This window comes from Danio aesculapii, chromosome 25 (genome assembly GCF_903798145.1).
Source record: "Danio aesculapii chromosome 25, fDanAes4.1, whole genome shotgun sequence".
In the NCBI taxonomy this organism is placed as follows: domain Eukaryota; kingdom Metazoa; phylum Chordata; class Actinopteri; order Cypriniformes; family Danionidae; genus Danio; species Danio aesculapii.
This window is the reverse complement of record NC_079459.1, coordinates 33172040-33187260: the sequence shown is the minus strand read 5'-3', so window position 1 is coordinate 33187260 and position 15221 is coordinate 33172040. Positions and strand designations below refer to the sequence as shown.

Here is a 15221-nt window from a genome sequence, read left to right as displayed (position 1 = left end):
CTGGAAGGGCATCCGCTGCGTTAAAACATGTGCTGGATAAGTTTGCGGTTCATTCCGCTGTGGAGACTCCAGAATAATACATTTATTTTTTATTTATTTCTTCTGATGGTGAAAAACAAAACAATATTTTTTACTTGCTCTAAGAATTATTGGATATTTGGACTACAAACGAGACAACGCAAAGTAAAAAAAGCATATTTTTTGCATTGTGATTATTCCATTTCTGTCGCTGAATACTGTTAGACTCCCCAGAAAACCACCAAATAGTGCGATTCAAACTATCTTGTGAAACTATTCATATCAGAGAGAAATAAAATATATTGTAAGATTTTTACAATATCGTGCAGCTCTAATTTCATCTCACAATTCTGATTTTCCCCTCAGAACTGATTTGGATGTTTTCCACCATCAGAATTCCACCGTAAAATTCTATTGTTAGATAAAATCCTGCATTTCTGACTTCTTTTTCCCACCAGAATTTCGAGTGACACAATTTATTATTCCTCATAGTTTACATCAAACTATTCTGACTTATTTTTCCCTCTCAGATTTCAGTTCACATCTTGCAACTATCATCTTTTTTTGGTCAAAATTCGGAGTTGACATTTGGCAAGTGTTGCGCTGCTTCAGATTTCCAACTTTGTCTTAATATTCATGATTCCTCCTCAGAATTCCAAGTTTGCGTCAAAACATTCGTTCATTTTCCTTCGGCTTAGTCTCTTTATTTATCAGGGGACGCCACAGCGGAATGAACCGTCAACTATACCAGGATATCTTTTACACAGCGGATGCCCTTCCAGCCGCAACCCACCACTGGGAAACACCCATACACACACACATTCACACACAACGCCAATTTGACTTATTCAATTCACCTATAGCGCATGTCTGTGGGGGAAACCGGAGCACCCGGAGGAAACCCACACCAACACGGGGAGAACATGCAAACTCCACACAGAAATGCCAACTGACCCAGCCGAGGCTCGAACCAGCGACTTCCTCACTGTGAGGCGATTGTGCTGCCGAATTCTGTAATAAGTTTTGCCCTTCAGAATTCTGTTTAGATCTAGCAGTTTTTGCTCTCAGAATACATCTTGCAGAATTGACATCTTGCAGTATTTCCTGCTTGAATTCCAATTCATAATTCTGAGTTATATTATTGACTCTGGTTATTTTCCCCCTCAGATTTAAGTTTAGGTCTTGCAGTTCAGATTTATTTCTTAGGAATGTTGTTCCAGTTCTGAACTTTTCTCCAAACACCCGTAATAGTATTTTAATTAGGGCTGTACGATATTGGAAAATTTTGACTTTGCAATATTTTTTTTCCCCCCTGCAATAAATATATTCCAATATAAATACAATTTCACCACGTGACTTAAATAGCTCTATCTGGAAAGTGGTTACTTTAGATTGATTGGGATGATTTGTATTGGACTGAAATATAAATGTTATGTGATTTATTATATACACATAATAAACAAACTACAGTCATAAATAAACACAGTGGAGCAAATGTTAAAGTGAAATAAACCAAGCTTAATGGTTTTCTGGGCAGTCTTAACAGTATTCGGATACAGAAATGAATCAAATGTAAAATAACAATGCATAGTCTATCATATAAATAATTCAATACAGTGTATTTATATGCTCATTATGTCCTCTTAAAATATTTCAAAGCTGGAAAAAAGTCAATTTCATTGCTTCTTAAAAAAGATAAAGACCCCACCAACTGTAGCAGTTATAGGCCAGTGTCACTGCTCAATGTCGACTTTAAAATTTTGGCAAAAGTGTTATCATGTCGTCTCCAATCTATACTACCATCTTTAATATGTCTAGATCAGACAGGCTTTATACCAATGAGACACTCATTCTTTAATACTAGGAGACTTCTTAATATCCTCTTTTCACCTCCTTCTAATTCACCAGAAATAATTTTGTCATTAGATGCTGAGAAGGCATTTGACAGAGTGGAATGGACCTATTTATATTTTATTCTAGAGAAGTTTGGGTTTGATGCTAATTTTATCTCTTGGATTAAGTTACTTTATTCATCACCAGTTGCGTCAGTTTACACTAATGGCTTGAATTCACCCCTTTTCTTCCTTCAACGTGGGACACGACAGGGCTGTCCCCTTTCTCCCTTACTTTTTAACCTTGCTATAGAGCCTCTAGCTATATGGCTCCGTAGCCATAATGGTTTTGAGGGAATATCACGATATGGCTTAGTCCATAAACTTTCACTCTATGCTGACGATCTGTTACTCTACATTTCTAATCCAGTCACCTCCCTACCAATGATTTTGGACATTCTAAATAAATTCAGTCATCTCTCAGGTTATAAAGTAAATTTACAGAAAAGTGAACTATTTTTTGTCAACTCTGAAGCGAGTAAGATCTCATATTCACATTTTCCTTTTAGAATAGCTACAAGTGGGTTCAAATACCTTGGCATTTTCTTTACCAACTCATTCAATAACTTATTTATTAATAATTTTCAACCAGTGGTTGATAAAATCAAATCACACTTTTCTAAATGGTCGTCACTTCCTCTATCCCTTGTAGGCCGTATTAATTTAGTAAAAATGGTTATTTTACCTAAATTTCTTTATCTTTTTCAACATGTTCCAATTTTCATTAAGAAATCTTTTTTTACTAATTTGGATGGTATTTTACGTTCATTTATCTGGGTTAACAAGCCTGCACGCCTCAAGAAATCAGTTCTCCAACTTCCTAAATCCAAAGGAGGACTTGCGCTTCCTAACTTCCAACAATATTACTGGGCTTGTAATAATAATAAGATTCTCTACTGGAAGAATCCTCCTCAAACTGAAAACTGTGCCCCCTGGGTTCACTCAGAGATAGTGTCAACAAAAGGCACTCTGTACTCAGTTATTAGCTCCCAGCTTCCATTAATTATCAATGCAATCTCCTCTAACTTGGTTGTCATTAACACAATTAAAATTTGGGTTCAATTCAGAAAGCATTACGGCTTGCATAAAACATCTATCCATACACCTATCTTGAACAATAAATTTTTCTCACCATCTTGTTTTGATAACACTTTTCGCATTTGGGCAGCTAATGGACTCGTTGAGGTTAAGGATTTATATGAAGATGGGGTATTCGCACCTTTTTCATCTCTATCCACTAAATACAATCTCCCCAACAGTCATTTGTTTCGTTTCTTTCAGGTCAGACACTTTGTTAAGAAATTGTTTCCCCACTTTCCTAACCGCCCTCCTGAACACCATCTTGACTATTTTTTCAGTTTAGATACGGGTCAGAAACATTTAATATCAGCAATTTATAATTTAATAAGTACACTAAATGAAAATCCTATAGCTTCTCTCAAAGAATCTTGGGAAAATGACCTTGGTGTTGATATTACAGAAGAACAATGGGAGGATATTTTAAAGACGGTCCACTCCTCTTCTATATGCGCCAGACATGGCCTAATGCAGTGTAAGGTGCTCCATAGAGCTCATTCAACCAATGCCAAATTAGCCAAATTTTTCCCTGATAGAAGTGATGCCTGTCATCGTTGTAAGCAGTCTCCTGCCAATCATCTTCATATGTTCTGGAGTTGCCCCCAATTGAAAAATTTCTGGTCCAGTATTTTTGACACACTGAATAAATCTATTAACACAAATCTAGACCCTAACCCCTTGACAGCTCTTTTTGGTATTTCAGAGAGAGCTGACTTGACTGTTGCATCTCGCCAAGTTATTGCGTTTTCCACTCTTTTAGCTAGACGAGCCATTCTTCTCAAATGGAAACAGGTGATTCCTCCATCACATGACATGTGGATCCGAGAAATCTTTAGTTGCATAAAACTTGAGAAATTAAGATGTTTACTCGCAGGATCTCTCAAATCTTTTTACAAGACCTGGAACCCTGTTTTAGACTATATCAAAGGCTTACCCTGCTCAGTTGATATCAGATCTAATACACAGTAAATAATTGGAAAGAGAAAATATTGACTCCTTAATGTGAACTTTTTTTCCGATCTTATTTATTTTTATTTTATTTATTCAAATTTTTTATTTATTTATTTATTTATTTTTTTGCTCTTATCGTATACTTGCTCATTTATCATTAATATTTTTTTAAAAGAATTTCCTTTATTTTTAATTTATTATCATTATGTTTACTTTCCTTTAGAGGATATGTTTGTTTATAATTCATAAATTAAATTTATTTTATTTTGAGGGGATAGTGGGGAAAATAAGAAAAATAAGACAAACTGTAATTTTTCCTATGTTGCATTGTATACAGTGATGTGTTGTCTTGTTAAACACCAATAAAAAAAAAAAAAAATGAAAAAAAAAAAAAAAAAAAAAAAAAAGCTGGAAAAAAGTCATGGAATTTTCACATGGTATTTTCCAGGCCTGGCAAAGTTTTGGAAAAACAAAAACGCGCAAAGTTTTGGAAAAGTCATGGAAATTAGTTATACAAAAATTAGTATAAAAATATCTGTATACTAGAATTAGGGCTGCGTGATATGGGAAAAATCTGACATGACCATATTTTGTATTTCTGTGATGTGAATACAATTTCACTAGATGATTTAACAGGTTTATTTGGATTGATTGGGGGGATTTGGTAGGGGAGTGAATCTCGAATAATATAACAAATAAATTACAAGCATAGATAAAGTAAATATAAAAGTGAATGATAGTTTTCAGGTATTCACTATTATAGTACAGATACAGAATAATCAACACTACATAGTCTTCATTGTATATTATTAAATCTTCATTAAAGTTATTAATAAAAATCTTGTGGCTGGATGTTTTACACTCTGAAATATTGAAATGTTCACACAGTCACAGGCCTTAAATGGACAGTTCACTCAAAGATTAAAATGTACTCACTATTTACTCCCACTTCACTTGTTTTAGCACTATAGGAGTTATTAAATTATCTTCTTTTTGTGTTTAATTTAAATAAAAGAATGTTTGAAACAAGTGAAGGGTGGAATGAAAATTACTTCATTCTGATTATAGTTACATACAGTTTAATCCCAACTTAACATTGCATATCCTGCGACGTGACTATTGCAGATGCACACATTGCTATATCGATGCTGAAATGATATATTCTGCAGCTGTATTCTAACTGTAATATAGCTTAGTTGTCTTTACTTTCTGTCCTTGGCCATAAACGTGCTCTCACGTTATTAGTGCTGTTTAAGCATTATCAAAATCAATTTTACATAAATATTTAAATAAATTTAAACTAAATAGATAGTTGCGTGTTTTATGATATGCTGTATTAAATTTGAACGTGCATTGGTTTTCTTATTATTTGCCATGTATACATAGACATTACATGAATCAATAGGTCATGAAAATTTACTTGAAAGTTCTGGAGAAGTCTCGTAGTTCTAGTAGTAAACATGCGTATGAACTTTGTGTTAAAATGTTCACATAGGCCTTAAAAACACATGAAAATGTTAAACTTTCCCTCTGTTATGGTTCAATTCTGCAGCGTCTCTACATATCTCATGTGTTTTGACCTGTGGATTCTGGTCATCTAGAAGCGTAGCTCAACATTGCATATCTTGCGATGTGACTATCGCGGATGCACATTGCGATATTGATGCTGAAACAATATACTGTTATGCTGAATTATGAGAATTGATTTATTCTGTGGCGGAAAGCAGTTTTCTTCCAGCTCTGTGGTTTTCCCTCTGAGGCCGAGTAGAGTCAGAAGTGTCTGCTGTGGCTTTATCTGGAGACGGTGCCGATCTCCACACCGACAGACTGTCCTTTTCTGATCTGACAGATTAAGCTTGGATTGAGGTTTTACGCACCACAAACAGCCCGCAGGACACAAATAGCATGCTATGTTTTCAAACCCTCGGCCAACTCACCTCGTGTTTGGGTGTGGGAACTTACTAGTGTTATTCTACCAGACTGCAGTCAAAAAACTGTAACTTGTGTTTTTAATTGAAGCTTTACGACAATGCTGCAAGCAAATGATGAAAATACAGCATGACTGAGAACGATATGAATATATTCAGCATCTAATCTGACAAGAGTTCAATTTCATTAAATTATAGACATAAAATCTAGAATGATCTGAATCCATTTGTATTGCATTATAGCAGTTTTAATTCCTGTGAAGTTGACAATTTAATTTTAAGTGTACTTGATTTTATTTAATAGACACTTATTTATATAGTGACCTACACATGAGGTGAATAGGATTAAGAGATCTAAATATAGACATTTAAATAAGGAAACTGATGTATGAGTTGGAAATAGCATCAAATGAAAGCCACAAATAATTTATGATTTTTATAACAAAACCTGCTTTTATTTGTGAAATTTTAACCCACAATCCCACCAGTGCAAAATCCATCCAGTATTCTGCTGTTTTCATGACAAAAGCTTGAAGTCCTGGGAAAAAAAATGAGTCTGAACAACCTGGAATGTTTTCCTGTACATCCCATTCCCATAATCTAGAAAGAGACAAACCAACACAACAGATGGTATTATTACGGATAGAAAAAGGAAAAGGTTTCAGTCTGTCAAATTTACTCACATTTAAAAGATTATATACTAATATATATATATATATATATATATATATATATATATATATATATATATATATATATATATATATATATATATATATATATATATATATATATATATATATATAAACAAACAAACAAACTGATGAATTTACAGACTAAAGTTATCATCGTTTACAAAAAAATCTACTTCAACGTCAAATAAAATTAAACTGCTATAAAGTTTAAATATTAAGTACAATATGATGATTATTTTCAGCTAACTGCCAAGACAACATTTCATATGTTCATTTAGTTTAAAATAATAATAATAAAAACTAATCCTCATGTTTTTAAAACAGAAATAATATCAGTGATGCCTTGGCCTCTACGCAAAATAATTGTGTTTAATCACTGTAACAAATACTGAAAATAAAAACAAAGATTTCAACAAAGCTTAAGAGAACAAGAAAATACGTGTAATTCAAAATATTCATAACCCATAATAGCATGTCAATAAAAAACATGTTTGGATTGGCATCTAAATGACATAAGTTAAGCTGTAAGGGTGTGTTCACACCAGGTGCGGATGAAGCGTCAAGCGCGAGTGATTTAAATGTTAAGTCAATGCAAAGATGCGGATAGACATCATGCGGCACGAATCGAGCGAATTAGGCAGTCCAAATTCAGTGTTTAATGGGCGAATCGCTCGAGTTGGAAAATCTGAACATCAGTGGACTTTCGCACCGCGTTATCCAATCAGGAGCTTGCTCTTGTTGCTCACTCTCTCAATAAAATCCATGTTAGCCATTGACCACTGAAGCTAAAGTCCCCAGGCAGACATAAGCTCCGCCCATGACACGAATTGACGTCTATAGGGTATATGTCGATCATCACGTGATCAAACCGGATCCCTGGGTAGAACGCTTCCGCTCATCACCAGTTTATATGCGCCATCGGTTTGTTATTGACAGTAGTGAGTAGTAAATAGTGTTTTATACGTTATATAATAGGGTATATGCGCAACTTTTGCGTTCCAGTCAACCTGGACAGAACACTTTTTCACTCTCCGCTAATATGGCGTTGTTTTATACAAGAAGCCTCCAGGAACTACCAAAGTTAAGCATCACAGATGTCCACCGGATATGCTCATTATCATCTAAATGTCCGGCCACCAAATTGGACAGGATTTAAATTGTACGCTTCATCATACATAATGGATTATGAAGGTATGTAAGCTAGCGAAATTGAAATGCTGTACAATGTCACTACGTTAACTAGCTAACGCTATAACGTTACTTAGTCTGTCGTATGGATCTACATATTCACATGAACACTTTGTGAATTTTTGCACCAGTATCAAATAAAGGCAGGTTGACTGGAGATGTCAGCATTAAGGCAACCTGTCAAGTTTCTGAACTTGAACAAACAGAACTTCCACACCATCCATAACGTTACTCTCAGGCTGTGTGGCGTCTCGGACTCCTTCATAGACCTGTGAGAGGTTGCCTTAATGCTGACATCACCAGTCAACCTGCCTTTATTTGATACTGGTGCAAAAGTGTTAATGTGAATATGTAGATCCATACGGCAGACTAAGTAACGTTATAGCGTTAGCTAGTTAACGTAGTGACATTGTACAGCATTTCAATTCCGCTAGCTTACATACCTTCATAATCCATTATGTATGATGAAGCGTACAATTTAAATCCTGTCCAATTTGGTGGCCGGACATTTAGATGATAATGAGCATATCCGGTGGACTTCTGTGATGCTTAACTTTGGTAGTTCCTGGAGGCTTCTTGTATAAAACAACGCCATATTAGCGGAGAGTGAAAAAGTGTTCTGTCCAGGGTTGACTGGAACGTAAAAGTTGTGCATATACCCTATTATATAACGTATAAAACAGAACTTACTACTCACTACTGTCAATAAAACCGATGGCGCATATGAAGTGGCGATGAGCGGAAGTGTTCTACCCAGGGATCCGGTTTGGTCACGTGACGTTCGACATATGCCCTATTGTGAAGTGAATTTCACACGTGAATGAATCGAGTTAACTCAAAACGTTCACGCATCTATTTACGCAAGATTTATTCATGCGTGTCGTGTCTGGAGCAAACATAATACTAAAAATGCTTAAAATATAAATATAAAAAAAATAATAAACATTAAAAATTAAACAAAACGGCTAATAAAAAAAAAAGTTCACGTACAAACGACTTCAGTATGATGGCGAATTATCAATTAAATCAATACTGGGGGTTGGGCGGGGTATATGTGTTTACTTCTGCGCTGCGATCATCTTTCACTCACAAGTTGGAGGGCGTGGCTAAACATTTCACCCAATTAATCAAACTGACGCCTTCAGAGAGGGACTGTCATAGCAGAAGCAAATAGCCAGCTATTTAAATAAAAATATAAAACTTGCAGACTGTTCACCTGCACTAGCAAAACAGCAGACTTTAATACTTCATCCGAAATAAGAGAGTACTCACTATCAGACGTAAATGCCGACCCATAGTAATAAGAAGAGCACGCCGAAGCCCATAAAGAGCGACGCCACCAGAGCGATGAGCAGCTCCTTATAGACGTCTCTCGTGTACTTGGTGGAGGTCACTTCATATCTGAGCCACAGTCAAGAACGCAAATACACTCCAGCTTGCAGAAGGGACGAAATTAAGCTCTTCGAAACAGTTACACCAATGGATAAGTGCGGTTGAGCTCAAATGAGAAGAGAGGGGTGAAGCTGCAGGCCCGGAGACCCAACTGCATGCTCAGACCTGCACGCTCACGCCAGCACGTCAGACCAATCATTTTCTCAGACAATGCCACCTGCTGTTGGATCGAGTGAAGCGGCAGGTCAGGAGACAAGTGTATTTGTCTGCGGACTGCAAGACGGGGGTGTAACATGAAGGGCCGTAACTTGTAGTAAGTTAGAGGCGTAACTTGAAGTTATCGAGATCCCACTGATGGTGGACCTCATCTGTTTTGTCATGAAAGTTAGCCTACTCTGCGTCGCCCCCTGTGGTTGCAAATAACAGTACAATGCCGAGCACGTCAAGTATGAAAGCGTCCGCAACTCGCGGCTGTACTTTATTAACTGTGATGGTTGGGTGTAGACGTTAATAACTGTGATGGTTGGGTTTAGGGTTGGGAAATGTGTAGACGTTAATAACTGCGATGGTTAGGTTTAAGGTTGGGGTAGGTGTAGACATAAATAACTGTGATGGTTGGGTTTAGGGTTGGGGTAGGTGTAGACATTAATAACTGTGATGGTTGGGTTTAGGGTTGGGGTAGGTGTAGACATTAATAACTGTGATGGTTGGGTTGTAAACTGCGATGGTTAGGTTTAAGGTTGGGATAGGCGTAGACGTTATTAACTGTGATGGTTGGGTATAGGGTTGGGGTAGGTGTAGACATTTATAACTGTGATGGTTGGGGTTACGGTAGGTGTAGACGTTAATAACTGTGATGGTTGGGGTTAGGGGTAGGTGTAGACGTTAATAACTGTGATGGTTGGGGTTAGGGGTAGGTGTAGACGTTAATAACTGTGATGGTTGGGTTTAAGGTTGGGGAATGTGTAGACGTTAATAACTGTGATGGTTAGGTTTAGGGTTGGGGTAGATGTTTATAACTGTGATGGTTGGGGTTAGGGTAGGTGTAGACATTAATAACTGATGGTTGGGTTTAGGGTTGGGGTAGGTGTAGACATTAGTAACTGCGATGGTTAGGTTTAAGGTTGGGATAGGCGTAGACGTTATTAACTGTGATGGTTGGGTATAGGGTTGGGGAATGTGTAGACGTTAATAACTGTGATGGTTAGGTTTAGGGTAGGTGTAGACGTTTATAACTGTGATGGTTGGGTTTAGGGTTGGGGTAGGTGTAGACGTTAATAACTGATGGTTGGGTTTAGGGTTGGGGTAGGTGTAGACGTTAATAACTGTGATGGTTGGGTTTAGGGTTGGGGTAGGTGTAGACGTTAATAACTGTGATGGTTGGGTTTAGGGTTGGGGTAGGTGTAGACATTAATAACTGTGATGGTTGGGTTTAGGGTTGGGGTAGGTGTAGACGTTAATAACTGTGATGGTTGGGTTTAGGGTTGGGGTAGGTGTAGACATTAATAACTGTGATGGTTAGGTTTAGGGTTGGGGTAGGTGTAGACATTAATAACTGTGATGGTTGGGTTTAGGGTTGGGGTAGGTGTAGACGTTAATAACTGTGATGGTTGGGTTTAGGATTGGGGTAGGTGTAGACGTTAATAACTGTGATGGTTGGGTTTAGGGTTGGGGTAGGTGTAGACATTAATAACTGTGATGGTTGGGTTTAGGGTTGGGGTAGGTGTAGACGTTAATAACTGTGATGGTTGGGTTTAGGATTGGGGTAGGTGTAGACGTTAATAACTGTGATGGTTGGGTTTAGGGTTGGGGTAGGTGTAGACGTTTATAACTGATGTACAGTGCCATCTTTCCAGCAATAAGAGGGAAGTTATTGACAGTTTTTGTAGTGTTTTTCGCGTTTTGCTCTTTGTAGATGGTCCCTAAGGATCGGTCTCTTCTTCACCGCCTGTGCATAGAGATCAATATAAAGCGTCCAGCGCGTAGGAAAGATCATTTTTTGAAAAAATAAGGTTGTAGGTGATTGTATACATTGCGACGGTTAAAAAGAGGTGCTATGTGTGTAGGAACAGTGTTTCAGTAATGAGTTATTGATCCGGAAAATGCGAATCTGTTGCTAACTTTACTGAACTCTTACAGAGCTGCTGGGGGAGGCATGACCAGCCAGTGGTAATCTCGGCTGGTTGAGGACCGTATCTGGAATTAAGCTGAATAATATACACAATTTGTAATAGAAAAGGTCCAGAAGATTATATTCATGATAGTAAATCAATGTATAAAGTGCAGAGACAGTTAAAGCAAACGCAGTAAACTCTGAGCTCGCTGTCTGCTGACTGAAGCTGATTACTCGCTCGGTACTCCCTGCGTGCTGATGCAGTGAGAGTTTTGCAAACCCACCGGTCAGTATTTGAAGACCTTCTTTGAGGAAACATTGCTGCAAATGTCAGTGACGGAAACATATAGACCCTAAAGAATACCCTATGAAAAAACACTTTATAAAATTATTCTCATAATGATAACAAGTCAATAAATGCAGAGGAAGAAAAAGCGACAAAGGATACACCAGACGCAACTGCAACTAACCCGCCACTGGCAGGTCACATGACCCAGCAGTTAGACACTGGCGGCTGCCACCAGCCACTCCCGGGTCACGTGACCCGCCACTGGCGGCTCCTGCCAGCCAGTTGAAGAATGAACCCCGACTCACGGGACCTTTAATTAAAGATTACAAGGGCAAACTTTTTTTTCTTAATGACATGCACAGATGAATTGTCCACCACAAAGCTAGCAATGCGAATGAACAAAAAACAAAACACGATTAGCGGTGTACGTTTTAATGAAATCACGTGACCCTGCAAATTTGATACGCTCTCTGAAACACTGATTAGACACAATAAAAGGTTTCAAAGCTTAATGAGTTTGTTTTTTTAAGCAGCCATGTATAGTTTAGTCACACAGTAAATATCAGTGAAGGATACACAAAGAACCAGGCTGTGAAGAACATGGCGATGGCGAGCAGAACCACGGTGAGGTGCGGGAAAACCGCCGGGTTCACCGGGCTCGTGTATCGGGTCATGGCGTCCAACTCCTGCACAGAAAAGCGGACATTTAACTCAAAGAGGACATAAATCAAAGATAAAACCACAGCAAACCTGACGAGAAGCAGAGCAAAAAGAGGACACAAATCAGAGATAAAACCACTGACGAGAAGCAGCAGCAGCAGCACAGGTGAGTCAAACTTCATTATAATTATCTTCTAATACTGATATTACTGTTATTAACACGGATATATTTAACATTAATACACATTGGTGAACAATATATATTAATAAACGTTATATTTATAGATTTGAGAGCAGTAATAAAACAGACATGCTTATTGGATTAACCTTTCTGCTTGATTATATTATCTTATAATATCGGATATTAATAGTAACAATATATATTAACATTGCTGAACAAATATACTAATAAACGTTAAATATAGTGGTAGATTGGAGAGTAATAATAAAACAGACATGCTTGCTAACTTACATTAACACTGCGAACTGCGTTTAAACCTTTTGTTAGCATGACATATATTGTATATTCAGAGAAAGCTTATTGAGGAGCATATTCATGATTAAAAGTCTTGTATAACTATATATTGAGCTGCAAAACCCGTCAGATGAGATCCCAGACCGCTGCTAACGGCTAAAGCTGAAGTTGCTGCAGTTTAGTGTTAACGCGCTGACTGAAAACACTGGAGTGTTGTTTAAAGATGCTGCTCATTTCTGACCTCGCGACTCTTTTTAGCAATATAAAAAATTGCTGTTAAACAAGAGTAATTTACCATTGTGTGGCTGCAGAAGACTCAGTACGTCCAACAGGGACAAAAAGACAGACGATGAGCCACGTAAGTGCAGAGTAACCGGAAAGAGGCGTGACTGACAGCAGAATACAAAATAAAAGTCCTCCCGCGTTAGCTAGATGGATTGACGGACATGTAGACAGACAGATATAGATAGATGCACAGATAAACTGATATACAGACTGATAGACAGGCAGATTGATAGATATACAGTCTTATATACAGATTCTGATCTATTATTATTTTTGTATTGATTTGTATGAATAATATATGTTGAATAATGATGTGATATATTGAATAATTTGATGTATTGTTGATATTACATTTAATTATCATTACTATTTATTGTGTTTACAATTTTTTTATTATATATGTATACTTTTATTTTACTTTTTTATGTAAACTTTTTGGCAATACATTTGTAACATTTGTCATGCCAATAAAGCAACTATTGAATTGAACAGATAGATAGATAGATAGATAGATAGATAGATAGATAGATAGATAGATTAAAAGAAATAGATAGATAGATGGATGGATGGATAGATAGATTAAAAAATGGATAGATAGATAGATGGATGGATGGGTGTATAGATAGATAGATGGATGGATGTATAGATAGATAGATAGATAGATAGATAAACAGATAGATGGATGGATAGATGGATAGATTAAAAAATGGATGGATGGATAGATAGATAGACAGATAGATAGATAGATAAAAATGGATAGATAGATAGATTAAAAGAAATAGATAGATAGATGGATGGATGGATAGATAGATTAAAAAATGGATAGATGGATGGATGGATAGATAGATAGATAGATAGATAGATAGATAGATAGATAGATAGATAGATAGATAGATAGATAGACGGATGGACGGATGGATAGATAAAATAGTTTGAAAAAGGATAGATAGATTAAAAGATAGATAGATGGATAGATAGATTAAAAGATAGATACAGTAGATGGATGGATAGATAGATAGATGGATGGATGGATGGATGGATAGATAGATTAAAAAATGAATAGATAGATAGATTAAAAGATTGATAGATTGATGGATGGATGGATAGATGTAGATAGATAGATAGACAGATAGATGGATGGATAGATGGATTAAAAAATGGATAGATAGATAGATAGATAGATAGATAGATAGATAGATAGATAGATAGATAGATAGATAGATAGATAGATAGATAGATAGATAGATTAAAAGATAGATACAGTAGATGGATGGATAGATAGATAGATTAAAAATGGATAGATAGATGGATGGATGGATGGATAAAAAAATGGATAGATAGATAGATTAAAAATGGATAGATAGATGGATGGATGGATGGATGGATGGATAAAAAAATGGATAGATAGATAGATTAAAAGATTGATAGATTGATGGATGGATGGATGGATAGATATATATTGAAAAATGGATAGATAGATAGAGGTAGATAGATAGATAGATAGATAGATAGATAGATAGATAGATAGATAGATAGACAGATAGATAGATAGATAGATAGATAGATAGATAGATAGATAGATAGAGGTAGATAGATAGACAGATAGATAGATAGATAGATAGATAGATAGATAGATAGATAGATAGACAGATAGATAGATAGATAGATAGATAGATAGATAGATAGATAGATAGACAGATAGATAGATAGATAGACAGACAGATCTTTACACACACAAGAATTTAAATTTAGTATCCAGAAAAAATATTTATTTAATGTTTGCATCATGCTTGTATGCACTTTTATTATGACATCAGTAAAACACATGAAGAAGAGCGAGACAAATTAAGCAAACTAAAACAGTGATTACATGTCAATTATACAACAGAGGCTTTCAGAAAGCAGAGAAAATGTTCTGGAGACGGACAAACTGAAGCGTGGATCGACCATTAGACCTTACACAGGCTTTGAGCCATACAGATACACAGTTCTGTCTTGTTTCAGTGGTGGTGGTGGTGTATGTGTGTGTCGTTTTACACAATTGTTGTTGAATATAAATGTTTAAAAATAATAAAAATCAGACATGTTATGATTAACAAAGAACAAACAATTCATAGATGTGTTAAAATGTTACAAAAAAGCTAATTTCATGAGGAGAAACAAAGGATATAACCGTACATAATGAAGAAAAGCAGGTATAATAACAGCAAACGGAACATTTTAAAAGAGCTTTCATATATTACACAGTATTTCAACAG

General features: G+C 36.3%; 1 protein-coding gene across 1 annotated transcript; it reads right to left on the bottom strand.

The window, feature by feature from the left end:
• Nucleotides 1-6292: 6292 nt before the first annotated feature.
• Nucleotides 6293-13062, bottom strand: tmem258 (transmembrane protein 258). Its single transcript, XM_056452411.1, has 4 exons — nt 12974-13062; nt 12120-12229; nt 9022-9150; nt 6293-6466 (listed from the first exon to the last, which is right to left on the bottom strand). The coding sequence occupies exons 1-3, from the start codon at nt 12974-12976 to the stop codon at nt 9024-9026; spliced, it is 240 nt and encodes a 79-aa protein (XP_056308386.1). The 5' UTR covers nt 12977-13062; the 3' UTR covers nt 6293-6466; nt 9022-9023.
• Nucleotides 13063-15221: the final 2159 nt, after the last annotated feature.

What these genes read in the sequence shown, in the direction of transcription:
- tmem258 (XM_056452411.1), bottom strand. An exon ending in TTCACAGCCTGGTTCTTTGT is followed by an intron (nt 9,151 to 12,119) that starts GTATCCTTCACT and finishes ACTGTGGCTCAG; the next exon opens with ATATGAAGTGACCTCCACCA.